General features: G+C 46.7%; 1 protein-coding gene across 1 annotated transcript in view; it reads left to right on the top strand.

The window, feature by feature from the left end:
* The window catches only part of LOC140119637 (uncharacterized), a 61717-nt gene extending 53665 nt beyond the window's left edge, over nt 1-8052 (top strand). The window contains exon 8 of the mRNA XM_072138867.1: nt 4590-8052. Within this exon, the coding sequence (XP_071994968.1) occupies nt 4590-4641 (52 nt within the window). The 3' untranslated portion in view covers nt 4642-8052. The remainder of the gene's footprint in view (nt 1-4589) is intronic.
* The last annotated feature ends 11562 nt before the right edge of the window (nt 8053-19614 follow it).

The following is a 19614-nucleotide window of genomic DNA, read 5'->3' as shown; positions in this document are numbered from 1 at the left end:
GAACCCTTTGAGGCCGATGTACCCACACCAGCAGTAGGGGTGACCCCATGTGATGAATTCTCTCCCCTAGAGGTCCTAGCTGGTGAGGTCGAGGGCCACGAGGAGGTGGCCGACATGCCGGACCTTGAGTTTTCCCGTGAGAATTTTGGGGCTGCACAGCTACAGGACCCTACCTTGTTTAAAGCACGGGAGAATGTTAAGGTGATAAATGGGGTACTCCAAATACCAGGGGCTGACAAAATATACCCCCTAATGGTGATTGTTGGGGAGCTGTTGTACAGGGTCGACCAGATACGGGGTGAGGAGGTTGAGCAACTTGTAGTACCCCAATCTCACCGTAGGCTGGTGCTAGAGTTGGCACACAAACATGTGCTGGGAGGGCACTTAGGTGCTGAGAAGACCCGGGAGAGGATCCTGCAGAGAGTTTTCTGGCCCGGGGTGTGGGAGGAGGTAAACCGGTATTGTAGCTCCTGCCCTGAGTGTCAACTTACTGCCCCGGTGTCCCACTTCAGGAGTCCTTTGGTCCCGCTACCAATCATAGAGGTGCCATTTGAACGGATTGCAACGGATCTGGTTGGCCCCATAGTCAAATCCTCAAGGGGGCACCAATACATCCTGGTTATCCTGGACTACGCTACGCGGTATCCCGAGGCGATTCCATTAAGGAACACCTCCTCCAAAAATATTGCTAGGAAGCTGTTCCAGGTATTCTCCCGCACAGGCCTCCTCAAGGAAATCTTGACTGACCAGGGTACCCCATTCATGTCTAGGGTAATGAAGGAGATGTGTAAGTTACTGCAGGTTAAACAGCTCCGCACCTCTGTGTATCATCCTCAGAGAGATGGCCTAGTCGAGAGGTTTAACAAGACCTTGAAGGGGATGCTAAAGAGGGTGGTCAGCAAGGATGGGAAGGACTGGGATTGTTTGTTGCCCTATTTGATGTTTGCCATACGTGAAGTTCCCCAGTCCTCCACGGGTTTCTCACCCTTTGAGCTGTTATATGGCCGTTCCCCACGTGGGCTTTTGGATATAGCCAAGGAGACCTGGGAACAGGAGAGGACCCCCCACCGTAGTGTGATAGAACACGTCTCCCTTATGCAGGACCGCATAGCGGCGGTAATGCCCCTTGTAAAGGAGCACATGACAAGGGCACAAGAGGCCCAGTCTAGGGTCTACAATAGGTCAGCCAGACTCAGGACCTTTAACCCAGGCGACAGAGTGCTAGTTCTGGTGCCCACCGTTGAGAGCAAGTTCTTGGCAAAATGGCAAGGACCATATGAGGTCATGGAGAAAGTAGGGGAGGTAACCTACAAGGTATCTCAGCCGGGGAGGAGGAAACCCGAACAGATATACCACGTGAACCTCCTAAAGCCATGGAGGGAAAGGGAGTCCCTGATGGCCGTGGGAGTAGAAAAAGCGTCTGTCCCCAAGAAGGGGACACCGGAGGTAGGTGTACCCGATGCCAAGGTGCCTGAAGTACGGATCTCGGAGTCCCTCTCCAGGGCCCAGATTCAGGAAGCGAAGGAGTTTGTGCTCCGAAATGTGGATGTGTTCTCTACGTTACCGGGACGTACTTCAGTCATCAAGCATGATATCATAACCGAACCCCACATCCGGGTACACCAAAAACCCTACCGGGTCCCTGAAGCGCGCCGGCTTGCCATATCCGAAGAAGTCAGGCAGATGTTAGACCTGGGGGTTATCGAGGAGTCTAAAAGTGACTGGTCGAGTCCTATTGTGTTGATTCCCAAACCTGATGGTTCCCTACGGTTCTGCAATGACTTTAGGAAGTTGAACGAGGTGTCCAAATTTGATTCTTATCCCATGCCCAGGGTTGACGAGTTGATAGAACGACTTGGACAGGCTAGATTCTTCTCCACCCTTGACCTGACGAAAGGGTATTGGCAGGTACCCCTTACTGACAGGGCCAAAGAGAAGACCGCTTTTGTTACTCCTGATGGGCTTTTTCAGTACGTGGTACTCCCCTTTGGGCTACATGGGGCTCCCGCCACATTCCAGAGGTTAATGGATCTCGTGCTAAAACCTCACCGGAGATATGCCTCGGCCTACCTGGATGACATCATAGTTTATAGTACCGATTGGGAGAGTCACCTGGCCAAGGTGCAAGCAGTGGTAGACTCCCTGAGGGCAGCAGGGTTGACAGCGAACCCCCAAAAATGTGCACTGGGTCTGGAAGAGGCCCGTTACCTGGGGTACCGTATTGGGCGAGGTGTCATCAAACCCCAAGTAAATAAAGTGGAGGCGATCCAGCAGTGGCCACGACCTATGAGCAAGAAGCAAGTGAGGGCTTTCCTAGGCATAGTGGGCTATTATCGCCGATTTATCCCCGATTTTGCTACCATAGCGGCACCCCTGACTGACCTGACCAAGGGTAGCAGGGCGGTGATGGTAAAGTGGAGTGAAGAGGCTGAGGGGGCGTTTCAGCGACTTAAGACGGTTTTGTGCGAGGGACCGGTACTGATCACCCCTGACTTCACCAAGACCTTTATTGTGCAGACTGACGCTTCGGACGTGGGCTTAGGGGCTGTCCTGTCCCAATTAGTGGAGGGTGAGAAACATCCCGTGACATTCCTGAGCCGCAAGCTCACACCTCCTGAGAAGAACTATAGCATAGTTGAGAGGGAGTGCTTGGCGATAAAATGGGCTCTGGAATCCCTGAGGTATTACTTGATAGGGCGACAGTTTACACTAGTGAGCGATCACTCTCCCCTCACCTGGATGAGTCAGGCCAAAGAGAGGAACGCCAGGGTCACAAGGTGGTTCCTAATGTTACAAAATTTCAAGTTCACGGTAGAACATCGGGCAGGAAAGCTGCATGGGAATGCCGATGCCCTGTCTCGTACCCACTGCCTGATGGCCAAAAGTGTTCGCCCCCACAGGGTCAAACAGAGGGGGAGGGTATGTGACACACTGAAGGGGTTAACTGTGGATGGGCGGTATGTTTCCCCTAGGTTTTGCTATTATGCAAGGCCTTAGTGCTGAGGTTGGGTGTCCAGCACCTTGGACACAGGTGATGGGAGCAGCCCAATCAGTCTTTTTTTTAAACCACTCAGCAGAGCTCAGAGTGTTGTTCTCTCTGGAAGGAGGCTGGAGAGCACACAGCCCTGACCTCTGTGCCTGGAGCAGCCAAGTGATTTTGTATAGTGGTGAGTTAGTGAACACCTGTATAGTTAGCACCCTGACGGGTAGGATTTTTGTTTATTTAATGCCTGAATGTGAAGGCTGTTTTATTTTGCTGCTACAATAAACGCAGGCGAGACCTGTTTTGGACTGTACTTTGGTGTCACTGTCTTGAACTGCATCACAGCACCCCGCTACCACGGTCTCTACTGGGCCAAATCTCCCACAGTACTTATTTTGTGTGTCCCGGTGTTAGCCAGGTCTGTCCCGGTGTTAGCCATTTGTGTCCTGGTGTTAGCCAGGTCTGTCCCGGTGTTAGCCATTTGTGTCCCGGTGTTAGCCAGGTGTGTCCCGGTGTTAGCCAGGTGTGTCCCGGTGTTAGCCAGGTGTGTCCCGGTGTAAGCCAGGTGTGTCCCGGTGTTAGCCAGGTGTGTCCAGGTGTTAGCCAGGTGTGTCCCGGTGTTAGCCATTTGTGTCCTGGTGTTAGCCAGGTCTGTCCCGGTGTTAGCCATTTGTGTCCCGGTGTTAGCCAGGTGTGTCCTGGTGTTAGCCAGGTTTGTCCTGGTGTTAGCCAGGTGTGTCCTGGTGTTAGCCAGGTGTGTCCCGGTGTTAGCCAGGTGTGTCCCGGTGTTAGCCAGGTTTGTCCCGATGTTAGCCAGGTGTGTCCTAGTGTTAGCCAGGTTTGTCCTGGTGTTAGCCAGGTGTGTTCTAGTGTTAGCCAGGTTTGTCCTGGTGTTAGCCAGGTGTGTCCCGGTGTTAGCCAGGTGTGTCCTAGTGTTAGCCAGGTTTGTCCTGGTGTTAGCCAGGTGTGTCCTAGTGTTAGCCAGGTGTGTCCCGGTGTTAGCCAGGTGTGTCCCGGTGTTAGCCAGGTGTGTCCCGGTGTTAGCCAGGTGTGTCCCGGTGTTAGCCAGGTGTGTCCCGGTGTTAGCCAGGTGTGTCCCGGTGTTAGCCAGGTGTGTCCTGGTGTTAGCCAGGTGTGTCCCGGTGTTAGCCAGGTGTGTCCCGGTGTTAGCCAGGTGTGTCCTAGTGTTAGCCAGGTTTTTCCTGGTGTTAGCCAGGACACACAAAATAGGTAGTGATGAGCAAACCCGATGAAGTGGATCCCTGTTTCGCGCCTCAGGATCTGCTCTGTTTTGTCCAAGTGTTGGCCAGTTCCTGGACCTCTGTGACCTGCCTCTTTTCCTATTCCCCTTCGACTTGGATTGACCTTTTTTTGGTTGATCACCATGTCCTGCATCTGTTCCAGTATCTGTGTGAAGAAGCTTGATCTCTATCTGGACCCCGTGTCCTGCTTTAGTCATGTAGAGTCGCCGTTGGTTAGAGAAATCTCTGGTTCAGTTAAAAATATATTTATTGTTACAGATTTAACTCAATTTCACAATATTTCATAAAAAAAAAAAAAAAATTCTTCAGATTCTGTTAATTTTTTCCCCTTTTTTTTCTAACAGAGAAGAGAATACAAAATTCATCAAAGACACCGGAGAAGCCGCAGTCCCTTGAAGCAAGGACAGAGATTTCGGAAACAAGTGACTGACATCACAAAGGGAGAATGAACTGAATTCCCAAATTTTTCTCTTTCAATGGTTCCATGGAATTTTCATTACTTTTAAGGCTCCTTGAAGACTTTGTGACGGCCAGTTCTCTGAATGGGAATAATGTGATTGGAGCCGGGATGGACGTTGCTAGGTTCTAACTTTCATAATACTGTGGACTCCACAAAAATGTCCGCCTTCCAGTGGTGGCTCCGTGAGATCCCGTGGATCTATAAAACATGGAATGAAGACTTGCATGGCTTTGTACAAAGTTAATTTTCCCAATCTTTCGAAATTTTTGGGCTTTTCAGGGATTTTTTTTATCAATACATTTACTGAACCAAAAAGTTTTTATCATTAGATAAGGTTTTCATAGAGAAGAAGTAATATTGGACTGTAGTGGTGCCTTCAAGCGGCAGAATTTGAGCCGGTGATCTCCCTGTAGAATCAATGAAGCATGGAGTTTGCCTTGGATTTTTATCGGGGAAAATCCAAGACTAAGGGGCAGATTTACTTACCCGGTCCGGACGCGATCCCGTGGTGCGTTGTCCGACATAGATTCGCGTCTGTCGCGATTCACTAAGCTTGTGCGCCCGAGTTCCTGCAGGTGCCGATGCTGCGCCGAGGTCCGCCGGAGTTCATCTTCTTCTTCCCGGTGCATGTAAGTGCAGTGATCTTGCCAACACATTTTGTTTTTTTAAATTCCACATTTTTTCCGAATCCGTTGGGTTGTTAGACGGCCATGCACCCCGATTTCTGTTGCATGCATGCCGGCGCCGATGCGCCAAAATCCGATCACGTGCGCTAAAAACCCAGGCCAATTCTGCGCAAAACGGAAATATTCTGGAAAACCTGACGGAATCGCGGTCCATGGACCCTTAGTAAATGTGCCCCATGTAATCGGCCTCTTAGGTCAGGTTTTTGTTGCCTTTTCGATACACAATTTGAACAATTTTACACCCTTTTTATATACTTTGTATTATTTGACTGCAGAAAAATCACCACCACTAAAGGCAGAAAACCTCCATGTTGGTCTCAAGTCTAAGATCTTGTGGATCATAAACAGGAATTCCCATAATCTCGAGAATGAAGGATTTTTGGTTTCCGTGATTTAGCTATTCAGTGTATGTATTTATAGGCCACCGGCAGCAGCAGTGCAATGTTTACTTCCTGGGAAGCTCTGTTTTTTTAATGTTTTTTTGTTGTTTGTATATTGGGTATATTTGTTGTTATTGGTTAAGTTTTTTTAATTTTATTTTTGTATAAAACAAAAAAAAATTTGTAAACTGAATGGGGAACCCTGACGATTGCCGTGGCTAATGGTTTGTTAAGTTCCTGAAAAAAAAAAAAATCAAGCTCTGCACAATAATTTATTCCAGTTGTGATGTATCAGCAGATAATAGGTTACGGTGTCTCCTAAAACTAAAGAATCGCAAATGTTATTGTCAAGGATTTCACGAAAATTCATGAGCTGAAAATGATGGATGACGTTTATATCGACTCCTCTGATTGATTGGCCACAAAAGTCACATGACCAACCGACACATCTAGCCGAGTCCTTAGACCACCTTAGGCTTTCCTACTATAGCTGAACACTGTTGGCCACCTTATAATAAGCATCTTCCATTAGACATGTTGCTGTATGTATATGTGCCTGTGCCTTTGCCTCCTTTGAAAGCTTCATCCTTTCCCTGTTTTCCCCATCCTTCTCTCTGTTTTTATACATATCTTCCTCTTTCTCAGTCCTTCGTCCCGTCCTCATGGCGCCCCCCATTGGGTCTTTTTCTCTCAATGTCCGTCTTACTCACAGGGAGTGGGGAGGGAGCAGGATGAGTTATAATCTTCTGCTACAGTTCCTCCTATTCAGCAGAGCTCAGACATGTAAACAAAGATCCACGGAGAGTTTGCAAACAGCACTAAAGTAAGTAAAGCAGAAAGCTGAATCACTTAATGGACATTCAGGAATTATTATTAAGCCAGTAAAGGAGCCTGGCAACTTATGTAAGAGACTGGCCAGCCCCTTTAAGGACACCGAGGCTTTGACATCGGGCAAAGCAATAATTTTCTAATGCAATCAACTGCACCTTGCTATGTAGATGTAGTCATATTTGTTAGGGTGACAATATCTTATTTAGTAAATATTATTAACTCATTTGGGCTGAAAAATTAAAATAAAAATTTGATTCATGAGAACATAGTGATTTCAAATTCTCCTAAATGGTTTGGTCAGCGTAAAAAGGAAATCTTCCATCAAAATCCATAATGACATTACTCATAGATCCAGGCACCGGGACTGTGGCAATCCACTTATATTTGTTATCTATGACCTCTTTCCTTTACTAAAATTAACTTTAAAAATTATGCTAATGATCCAGAAGGAGTCTGGAATGTGTTACCACAGCCACTTTGTGCTGCAGATTCCCAGACTGTTGCATTGTCTCCTCCTCTGTTCCCTCAGTGCTTCTGCACAGTGTAACAGCCAGTCAATCTGTAGCATGGAGAAGCTCTTGTAACAAAGTTGATTTTAGAAGGCACTTACTTTGCTCCTGGTTGCTGTGTGGTGAGAGTCTCCGGTACAATTTTAAGTATCCCTTAATTTCTCTGCTTCTACTGCCATGGCCCCCAGAGTTTTTGAAGATGTGTAATGACTGAATGTAATAACCAGTTCCTGGAACTTGCACAGTGTCATATAACTCCCAACTCAATTTCTTTTGGAGATTGTGTGAAAAATTATAACATGCTGCCTGCAGGATGTAGTGCCCTACATTATGTGCAATCTGCTCACCTCCTCCTGCTCTATAACATGCTGCCTGCAGATAGGACACTATGTACAATCTGCTCAGCTCCCCCTGCTCTATAACATGCTTCCTGCAGATAGGACACTATGTACAATCTGCTCAGCTCCTCCTGCTCTATAACATGCTGCCTGCAGATAGGACACTATGTACAATCTGCTCAGCTCCTCCTGCTCTATAACATGCTGCCTGCAGATAGGACACTATGTACAATCTGCTCAGCTCCTCCTGCTCTATAACACTCTGACTGCTGATGGGACACTTTGTAAGATCTACTCAGCTCATGCTATGTAATATGCTGCCTTAAAATTGGAAACAGTGTACAGTCGACTCAGCTCCTTTTGCTCTGTAACATGCTGCTGAAACATTGAAAATAATCTTTTTTAACAAATTTACTTGTATTGAGTCATTATTGATCTATAAATATGTGACTACAGAGCCAGAGCCAAACAAATACTGTAAGCGTTAACTGGTTGGTATTACACCTGGAGGATGTAATATTTAGTTAGTTGTCAATCCATTATTTTTTGCTTTTTATTACATTGTATATTTTGTACTGTCTTTATTTTATAAGTTAAGTTATATTGGCATAAATTAAGTCTTTCTAATAAAGATATTTAAACTTTTTAGATTTCTGTTTTTGTCAAAAAAAATACAAAGATGAAAGTTAAGTTTTTTAATTATTTGTTGCAAATTAATTTGTTGCATTATCCAGGTATCTACGTTATTAGCAGAAATACTGACCCATAAATCTGCTGCAGATGAATTATTCTCCGGCCCATCAGTATGTCTAACAGCTCTCTTGACGGATTGATTCAGTGCTCATATCCACATTCACTGCCAGGATCCTAAAATCAGTTATAATACATCAATACAGTACAGGAACCAAGCTTAATTACATAGATACCATAACAGACCTGAGTTTACTACACAGATATAGTAACAGAAATTAGTTTACTACATAGACACAGTTCCAGAACCAAGCTTACTACATAGATACAGTAACATAATCAAGTATAGAACATAGACATAGTACCAGAACCAAGCTTACTACATAGATACAGTAACAGAAATGAGTTTACTACATAGATATGGTAACAGCAATGAATTTACCACATATACACTGTTCCAGAACCAAGCTTACTACATAGATATAGTAACAGAATCAAGTATACAACATAGACACAGTACCAAAACCAAGCTTACTACATAGATACAGTAACAGAAATTAGTTTAGTACATAGATATGGCAACAGAAATGAATTTACCATATATACACTGTTCCAGAACCAAGCTTACTACATAGATACAGTAACAGAATCAAGTATACAACATAGACATAGTTCCAGAGCCAAACTTACTGCATAGAGTAACAGAACCAAGTTTATAATATAGATATAGTACCAAAACCAAGCTTACTAAATAGATACAGTAACAGAAATGAGTTTACTACATAGATATAGTAATAGAAATTCGTTTACCACATAGACACAGTTCCAGAACCAAGCTTACTACATAGATACAGTAACAGAACCAAGTTTACAACTTAGACATAGTACCAGAACCAAGCTTAGTAAATAGATACAGTACAGAAATGAGTTTACTACATAGACACAGCACCAGCACCAAACTTACTGCATAGATACTGTAACATAACCAAATTTACAATGAAGACATAGTACCAGAACCAAGCTTACTAAATAGATACAGTAACAGAAATTAGTTTACTACATAGACACAGCACCAGCACCAAACTTGGAAGGATTGGCAGAATATAATAGGAAAAATGAAATTAATATTCATTCCATCTGACTATACTGATCACCTCTGAGTGATAGGAGCTAAAGCAGCAATAAAACTGAGAAAAATTGTAAAGGGTTAACAATGATCTTTATTGTGTAAACATTAGAGATGAGCGAACATGCTCGTCCGAGCTTGATGCTCGTTCGAGTATTAGCGTACTCGAAACTGCTCGTTGCTCGGACGAATACTTCGCCCGCTCGAGAAAATGGCAGCTCCCGCCGTTTTGCTTTTTGGCGGCCAGAAACAGAGCCAATCACAAGCCAGGAGACTCTGCACTCCACCCAGCATGACGTGGTACCCTTACACGTCGATAGCAGTGGTTGGCTGGCCAGATCAGGTGACCCTGGGATAGACTAGCCGCTGGCCGCGCTGCTCGGATCATTCTGTCTCTGGATGCCGCTAGGGAGAGAGCTGCTGCTGGTCAGGGAAAGCGTTAGGGTGTTCTATTAGCTTACTGTTAGGCAGGAGTGATTCTACAAGAACCCAACAGCCCTTCTTAGGGCTACAATAACGTTCTACTTTTTTTTTTTTTTATTTGCATCTAGTACCATTTTGTGAGGAATTAGCAGGGGGACTTGCTACCGTTGTGTTTAGCTCTTAGTGACACACATATCCACCTCAAACACCAAAGTGGGAAAATTTAGTAGGGGTTGGATTTCAATTAGGCAATAACTCAGTGTCATCTCATCTGGCATAGTAGTGTGCTTTCATACTTGGCTAGAAAATAGCCATAGGAGAATCCAAACGGCTTACTTACGCCTACAGTAGCGTTATATATTTGATTTCTGGTTGATCTGCTGGTGGCTGTCCTTGCTGCAGTGCATCTACTAGCCAATTGTGAGCAATTTGTAGTGAGACTTGCGACCGCTGTGTTTTGCGCTTAGTGACGCACATATCCATTGCAAAGACCGAAGTGGGAAAATTTAGTAGGGGTTGGATTTCAATTAGGCACAGTCTGCCATTTGTCCTTTTTTATTTTACGTTTATTTTGTTTAATAACTCAGTGTCATCTCATCTGGCATAGCAGTGTGCTTTCATACTTGGCTAGAAAATAGCCATAGCAATAGGATAGCATCGTTTGGTTTTAAAAACTCAAAAACACAAAAAAAAAAAAAAACACAAAAAAAAGTTAAAAAAAAATTAAAGCTATAACTCTCATTTTAAAAATGTTTAACCCGAGGGCTAGGGGTAGAGGACGAGGGTGGGGACGTGGGCGTCCAACTACTGCAGGGGTCAGAGGCCGTGGTCCTGGCCGGGGTGAGACACCACCTGCTTATGAGGGAGCAGGGGAACGCCGCAGAGCTACACTCCCTAGGTTCATGTCTGAAGTTACTGGGACTCGTGGTAGAGCACTGTTGAGGCCAGAACAGTGCGAACAGGTGATGTCGTGGATTGCTGACAATGCTTCGAGCAATTTGTCCACCAGTCAGTCTTCCACGCAGTCCACCCATGTCACCGAAATCGCCACTCCTCCAGCTCCTGCACCTCAGCCTCCTCCCCCCCAGTCTGCCCCCTCCCAGGAAAATTTGGCATTTGAACCGGCATACTCTGAGGAACTGTTTTCTGGACCCTTCCCACAGTCACAAACCACTTGTCCGGTTGCTGCTGAGCAATTTTCCGATGCCCAGGTTTTCCACCAGTCACAGTCTGTGGGTGATGATGACCTTCTTGACGTAGTGGAAGTGTGTAAAGAGGTGTCCGACGATGAGGAGACACGGTTGTCAGACAGTGGGGAAGTTGTTGTCAGGGCAGGAAGTCCGAGGGGGGAGCAGACTGAGGGATCGGAGGATGATGAGGTGACAGACCCAAGCTGGGTTGAGAGGCCGGGTGAACACAGTGCTTCTGAGACGGAGGAGAGTCCTCGACCAGAACAGGTTGGAAGAGGCAGTGGTGGGGCCAGACGGAGAGGCAGGGCCAGAGCTGGTGCATCAGCGCCAAATGTGTCAACTAGTGAAGCTCCCGTGGTGAGGGCTCTTGCGGCGAGGGCTAGATCTTCAGAAGTCTGGAGGTTCTTTAAGGAAACACCGGATGACTGACGGACTGTGGTGTGCAACATTTGCCAAACCAGGCTCAGCAGGGGTTCCACCACTACTAGCTTAACTACCACCAGTATGCGCAGGCATATGAATGCTAAACACCCCACTCAGTGGCAACAAGCCCGTTCACCTCCGGCCGTGCACACCACTGCTCCTTCCCCTGTGTCAGCTGATAGTCAGCCCCCTGCCCAGGACCCTGCCACAAAAACCCATCGTCGCCTCCACGATCCTCCACAGCATCCACCAGCGTTCAGCTCTCCATACCCCAGACGCTGGAGCGGAAACGCAAATATAGTGCAACCCACCCGCACGCCCAAGCCCTTAATGTGCACATCTCCAGATTGCTTAGCCTGGAGATGCTGCCCTATAGGCTAGTAGAGACCGAGGCCTTTCGTAACCTCATGGCGGCGGCCGCCCCTCGGTATTCGGTCCCCAGCCGCCACTACTTTTCCCGATGTGCCGTCCCAGCCCTGCACCAGCACGTGTCAGACAACATCACCCGTGCCCTGACCAACGCCGTTTCTGACAAGGTCCACCTGACCACGGACACGTGGACGAGTGCTGCCGGGCAGGGCCACTATATATCGCTGACGGCACATTGGGTTAACTTGGTGGAGGCTGGGACCGAGTCTGACCCTGGGGCTGGTCATATACTGCCGACGCCGAGGATTGCGGGGCCTACCTCGGTCCAGGTGTTTCAGGCCTACTATGCCTCCTCCTCCTCCCACCCCTCCTCCACCTCCTCCTCCGAACTACCATCCGTGGGCACGGCGCCATCAGTCGGTAGCTCTAGGCACAGCAGCAGTGCCGTTGCTAAGCGACAGCAGGCGGTGCTCAAACTGCTGAGCCTAGGCGATAAAAGGCACACCGCCCAAGAGCTATTACAGGGCATCACGGCGCAGACTGATCTGTGGCTGGCACCGCTGAACCTGAAGCCAGGCATGGTTGTGTGTGACAACGGCCGTAACCTGGTGGCGGCTCTGCAACTCGGCAGACTGACACATGTGCCATGCCTGGCCCATGTGTTAAATCTGATAGTTCAGCGTTTCCTCAAGACATACCCCAATCTGTCAGATTTGCTCACGAAGGTGCGCCGCATCTGTGCGCATTTCAGGAAGTCCAGCACAGATGCTGCCACTCTCAGGGCAGCGCAGCGTCGCCTCCAACTGCCCGCTCACCGACTGTTGTGCGACGTGCCCACGAGGTGGAATTCAACACTGACCATGTTATCCAGAGTTTACCAGCAGCGCCGAGCCATTGTAGACTGCCAGATGTCAACTTCCACCAGAACTGGTAGTCAGGTCAGTCAGCTTCCTCAAGTCTACAATGAGGAGTGGACGTGGATGTCTGATATCTGTCAGGTGCTGAGTAACTTTGAGGAGTCAACACAGATGGTCAGTGGCGATGCCGCCATCATCAGCCTCACCATCCCGCTGCTTGGCCTGTTGAAAAACTCTCTGATCAGCATGAAGTCGGAAGCTTTGCGCTCGTCACAAGAGACGGGGGAAGAAGATTCCCTTGTTGATAGCCAAAGCACCCTCAGGTCTGTTTCTCAGCGCATATCGGAGGAGGTGGAGGTGGAGGAGGATAAGGAGGAAGAGGAGGAGAATGTTGGCGAGACACAAGAGGGGACCATTGTTGAGTCCTTTACTGTTCAGCGTGTATGGGCAGAAGAAGAGGAGTTGGTGGAGTTGGAGGAGGAGGAAATGGACAGTCAGGCCAGTGAGGGGAGTGAATTCTTACGCGTTGGTACTCTGGCGCATATGGCAGATTTCATGCTAGGCTGCCTATCCCGTGACCCTCGCGTTCAAAGAATTTATTCCAGCACCGATTACTGGGTGTTCACTCTCCTGGACCCACGGTACAAGCAAAATCTTTCCACTCTCATCCCTGCAGAGGAAAGGAGTGTGAGAATGCATGAATACCAGCAGGCCCTGGTGCACAAGCTGAAACAGTATTTCCCTTCTGACAGCGCTAGCGGCAGAGTGCGTAGTTCTGCGGGACAAGTAGCGAGGGAGAGTAGGCGAGCAGGCAGCTTGTCCAGCACTGGCAAGGGTACGCTTTACAAGGCTTTTGCCAGCTTTATGTCACCCCAGCAAGACACTGTCACCTGTCCCCAGTCTCGGCAGAGTAGGGCTGATCTTTACAGAAAGATGGTGAGGGAGTACGTAGCTGACCACACCATCGTCCTAAATGATCACACAGCTCCCTACAACTACTGGGTTTCAAAGCTGGACATGTGGCACGAACTGGCGCTGTACGCCTTGGAGGTTCTTGCCTGCCCTGCCGCTAGCGTCTTGTCCGAGCGGGTTTTCAGTGCAGCTGGTGGCATCATCACCGATAAGCGTACACGCCTGTCGACTGACAGCGCTGACAGGCTGACGCTTATCAAGATGAATAAAGCCTGGATTTCTCATAATTTCCAATCTCCACCAGGTGAAGGAAGCTCAACCTGAATAATTGATCCACTCCTCCTCCTCCTCATTTTCCTCCTTCTCCTCCTCTTTGTACAGTAAAGCAGAGGAAACTGGCTATTTTTTGACAGGGCCCACTGGCTCTTGCTATAGTACTTTATGCATTTAATTTTTCTGGAGGGCCACCGACCCGGTCCTCTGTTTTAAACAATTTTTGGGAGTGCCACATACAGGCACTCAATCTATTCAATTTTTCTGGAGGGCCACCGACCCGTTCCTCTTTTTTAAACAATTTTTGGGAGTGCCACATACAGGCACTCAATCTATTCTATTTTTCTGGAGGGCCACCTACCTGCTCCTCTGGTTTGAAAACTTTTTGGGACTGCCACATACAGGCACTCAATCGATTCCATTTTTCTGGAGGGCCACCTACCTGCTCCTCTGGTTTGAAAACTTTTTGGGACTGCCACATACAGGCACTCAATCTATTCTATTTTTCTGGAGGGCCACCTACCTGCTCCTCTGGTTTGAAAACTTTTTGGGACTGCCACATACAGGCACTCAATCTATTCAATTTTTCTGGAGGGCCACCTACCTGCTCCTCTGGTTTGAAAACTTTTTGGGACTGCCACATACAGGCACTCAATCTATTCCATTTTACTGGAGGGCCACCTACCTGCTCCTCTGGTTTGAAAAATTTTTGGGACTGCCACATACAGGCACTATCCAAATTAAATTGTCTCCATAGCAGCCTCCACACGTTGTCTCCATTGCTACCTCCAAAAGTCGTCCATATAGCTGCCTCCATACATCGTCCCTTTATCAAACGAGGTGTGTCAGGCAGAAATTTGGGTTGTTTTCATGGATTCCACATCAAAGTTGTTAACTTTGTCGCCACCCAGCTGTGTTATCCACAAAATATACTAATAAACTTTTATCATTTACCAATATTATTTCAGCGCTTCTTGCGCATCTGTTTACATTCCCCTCACCCGCCATATCCTAAACTTATAAGAACGCTACTACACTTGATCTTATACAAAAGGTTCTTAGAAGTGCTGTTTGGGGAGTAGCCTAGAGACAGGGGCTTGGATTGGCGAAAGCTCGCCTGGCAGCGGAGCGCCAGCTCCATGCCAAGATCCAACTAACATAGTTTTAACTGCAGAACCTTTAATCTACTGCTAGTTCACTGCCTCCATACATGGTCCCCTTATCAAACGAGCTGTGTCAGGCAGAATTTTGGGTTGTTTTCATGGCTTCCATGTTAACTTTGTCGCCACCCTGCTGTGTAATCCACAAAATATACTGGCAAACTTTTATCATGTACCGATATTATTTGAGCGCTTCTTGCTCACCTCCTTTGGTTCCTCTCTGCCACCCATTGGTTTGAAGCCTGAGTCCATTTAGGGTATGTCGCCATGCCACTCTCTAGCCTGCTGCCGCTGCCTCTGCATGCCGTCCCCTATAGTGTCAGGGTCAATTATTGGATGTTTTAGATGCTATCTAGCTTCATTCTGTCACTCTGTCATGGCCATGCTGTTGCCCATAGTTTTGGCATAATGGTGCGATTAAGCAGCCTCAGAGGCATCCATGCATGCTGCCCCTGCTGTTTCCTGTCCATTTCCGTGGTGTTTCCATCCTTTTCTGAGGTTCCCAGGTGTTTGGCCAAGCTTCCCTGTGCAGAGCCTTGGTCCCCTTGAAAAATGCTCGAGTCTCCCATTGACTTCAATGGGGTTCGTTATTCGAGACGAGCACTCGAGCATCGGGAAAAGTTCGTCTCGAATAACGAGTACCCGAGCATTTTAGTGCTCGCTCATCTCTAGTAAACATCACTATTGTCTAATCCCACTTTTGTGGGAAAACCCCTTTAATAAGTAGCAATATTTGGTAAGAACAATAGTGGATACAGTGTTATACATTCACATGTAATAAAACCTAAAACCAAATATGTACAATATGTTGTTAATGTAAATATATTATATTATCAGGACATGGAGCAGGAAGGATGTGACGCTCGGGCTCCCGGATATCCAGATCTATATTTATAGTAATTATATATTGTACATATTTGGTTTTAGGTTTTATTACATGGGAATGTATAACACTGTATCTTCTATGGTTATTACTAATTATTGCTTCTTATTATATGTTATTATTAGATATCAAGCAATAATTTACTGTACAAACAAAATCATTCATTTTCATCCCCGAAAAAGGTGCAAAGATGGATGAAAGTGAGTAGCGCGACCCTTAGTAAATGAGCCCCACAGTGTTGCCTACAGTAGCCAGTAGTCGCAGTGATGCCTCCAGTAGCCAGTAGTCGCAGTGATGCCCCCCAGTAGACAGTAGTCGCAGTGATGCCCCTATGACACAGTGCCTGTCCTCAGTAACCAGTAGTCACAGTGATCCCCCTAGTAGTCACAGGAATGCCTCCAGAATGCCTGTAGTCACAGTGATCCCCCCAGTAGTCACAGGAATGCCTCCAGAATGCCAGTAGTCACAGGAATGCCCCCAGTAGTCACAGGAATGCCCCCAGTAGTCACAGGAATGCCCCCAGTAGTCACAGGAATGCCTCCAAAATGCCAGTAGTCACAGTGATGCCCCAAGTAGCCATAGAGATGCCCCCATTAGTCACATTGATGCCCCCAGAGCAGCATCTACTATTACACAGACCGCGGGCTTGCAATTTGTGTGAAAGAAGGAAAACAGAGGAGGACGGAGGCTGAAAGCTCACGTGCTCCGCTGCCTTATGTGGGAGGTGGGAATCCAGAAAGGGGTGGTGACCCAAAAGCTAAGAACCACTGATTTACAAGGTATAAATAGGTTCAGGTGAAGTCTTCCAGGAAACCTCATGACTTTCAAAAACCGCAGATTTTTATTCCTAATAACAACGGAAATTACCCAAAATTTCCTCATCTGCACGTCAACAGGACATAATGATAAAGTATTAACGAATGTCTATACCATACCAAGCAAAGAACAATCATGGAGAATGTTCTCCAGATGTACAAGTCTGTGGACTCAACTGTTACAAACCTGGTCAATCAATACACAGTGATTCCCCAACTAAACAATTCCATCAGAATGTATATAGTCGATATAGTCGAGTATAAGCCGACCCGAGTATAAGTCGAGACCCCTAATTTTACCACCAAAACTAGGAAAACCTATGACTCGAGTATAAGCCGAAGCTGGGAAATGCATTGGTCACAGCCTCCCAGTATATTGCCAGGCAGCCCCATGTAGTATACAGCCAGCACCCTTTAGTATGTAGCCAGCCAGCCCCTTGTAGTGTAAAGCCTGCTAGCCTGCTTTAGTATATACTATATACTAAAGCAGGCTAGCAGGCTTTAGCAGGCTTTTATATACTATATAGCCAGCCAACCCCCTGTAGAATTTAGCCAGCCCCCTGTAGTATATAGCCACCAGGCCCCTGTAGTAGTTAGCCTGCCAGCCCCTATAGTATATAGCCTGCAAGCCCCTGTAGTATATAGCCTGCCAGCCCCCGGTAGTATATAGCCACCAGCCCCCTGTAGAATATACCCAGCCAGCCCCCTGTAGTATATAGCCAGCAGCCCCTGTAGTACTTAGCCTGCCAGCCCCTGTAGTATATAGCCAGCCCCCTGTAGTGTATAGCCTACCGGCCCCTGTACTTTATAGCCTGCCAGTCCCCAGTAGTATATAGCCAGCCCCCTGTAGTGTATAGCCTGCCAGTCCCCAGTAGTATACAGCCAGCCCACTTTATTATGTAGCCAGCCAGCCCCATGTACTATACAGCCAGCCAGCCCCATTTAGTAGCGAGCCAGCAGCCTTTATTAGCCAGCCAGCCCCTTTAGTATACAGCCAGCCCCCAGTTAGCCCAGCATGTAAAAAAAATAAACATACATACTCACCTTTGGGTGGTCCCGATGCTTGGCTCCTTTTGTGTCTTCTCCGCGATGCTCCGGTCCCCGCAGCTCCTCTTCTGTCTTCTATCTGATGTAAGAGCTGACAGAGCCGCGGCCATGCGATCTGCTGGTCAGCGCACATTGTGATGCGCCCACTGATGATGTCACATATGTGTAGTTTCCTGTTTTGCTCATTTCATACTTGTGCCTTGAGCATTTTTTGCTAAAATTTTATTCCATAAATTTCCATATTCATTGAAGTTTGTCCTATTTGTGTTAGCACATTATTGTATTAGGGTGAGCCCTGGGTCTAGTGAGTGACGACAAGTACAGGATATTGTGCTGCGGGAAGTTGTACAGAAAGCTCAACATGGCTAAAGAAGACTTAAAGGGCTATTCCCATCTGGGCATTTACATTTAATTAAATTCATTTGCCATATATAAACATTTCTTCAATTGGATGTTATTAAAGAAATTGTTCCTATGTTAAAATAATTTCTCATAAATGTTGTCATATTGTCCCTTAGAAATGAGATGGCTTCCTTGGATACGACCAGCTCACATTTTGGCAGCAGTGGCCAGACATGCACTATTGAGCCCTGGCTGACTATGTGGCTTCACCGTTCATTACTACAGGACGGCTGTGGGACATGCAGTAACTCCCGGACATTTTATATACAAAAACCTTTTGTTTCTTTGTGCAATCCCTCCAGCAGAGGTGGGCGTATCCAAGGACACAGTCATATTTCTAAGGTACCATATGACTACATTTATGAGAAATTATCTTCACACAGGTACATATTTTTTTAATAACATCTTATTGAAGAAATGTTTATATATGGCAGATTAATGACACTGAATGTGACTGCCCAGACGAGACAAGAAGACCCCTTTAATTCTCATTGCTCTTGGGTAGATTTCAGAAATGTATCTTCTGCTTGTTACTAGTGCATCCAGGTGTTGTATCTAAATGTAAGACCCGGCGCACGCCATGCCACAATTATTACGGAATTAGGCTACATTCAGACGACTGTATGGGGGACGTATATACGGGGACCTATATACGCCCCCCATGGGCCGGCGATGGTCGCACGGTGCCATACGGGAGTGGTACGGTGCCGCACATGTGCGGTATCATTCCGTACCCGTGAAAAGATAGGACATATGACCCTATGGAGAGGGGCGGGGGTGAGCAGCGCTCACCTCCACCTCCCCTCCCCGGTGCCGCCATGCGGCGAGCACACGTGTGTCTGAATGCAGTCTTACTCTGACGTGACGTACATTTCAGCTATAACTTGCTCCAATCATTATATCCCTGTTATATCTGAGCCGAGATTGTTCTGGATAACACGTTTCCTGTGGACCAAGATAGTTTCTTGGTTACTCCCAGGGATGCAACTGTCGGCTAATGAAGGGAACCAACCTTCCCCTTACATGAGCGAGAGACCCCAGACCACAGGATTGGACTATAAACTCCTGTGATCTGATTTCATGTAGTTACAGAAATACTCGTCATTGTGATGGTGGAAAGAAAAAGTATGAAAATTTGTAAATAAGTAAATACTAATTTGATACTAAGTACTAATAAATGGATTTCATAATTTCTCAGGGGCTTTTGGGTTCTCCTTTGGCTGACTCCCGTAACCTGCAGATTGATTGTAATTAGATGGTCAATCAGGATTGTGAATGAGGATTATGATAAGGAAATATATTTTTTGTAATGTTTTATTTCTATTAATAAGGAAAAGGCCCATAAAAAGTAAATTATTATTATTATTATTATTATTATCCCCTGCACCTCGAGCTGCTTATATTCTAGGACCTGACAGCTTGGACCGGGCTCCCTGTACCGTGGTAGGTCCCAGGTGGACAATACAGGGATAAAGTTGCCCTTTTTAGCAGTTAACCCTAAGTTCCTAACCTCTGACATTGTATTAGATATCAGATATTACAAAGGCAATAGCAGACAATTAAAAAACATAAAATATATTAAGCCGAGGCTCCTA

The sequence above is a fragment of the Engystomops pustulosus genome, chromosome 2 (assembly GCF_040894005.1).
Source record: "Engystomops pustulosus chromosome 2, aEngPut4.maternal, whole genome shotgun sequence".
Classification (NCBI taxonomy): domain Eukaryota; kingdom Metazoa; phylum Chordata; class Amphibia; order Anura; family Leptodactylidae; genus Engystomops; species Engystomops pustulosus.
This window is presented reverse-complemented; position numbering and strand designations above follow the sequence as displayed.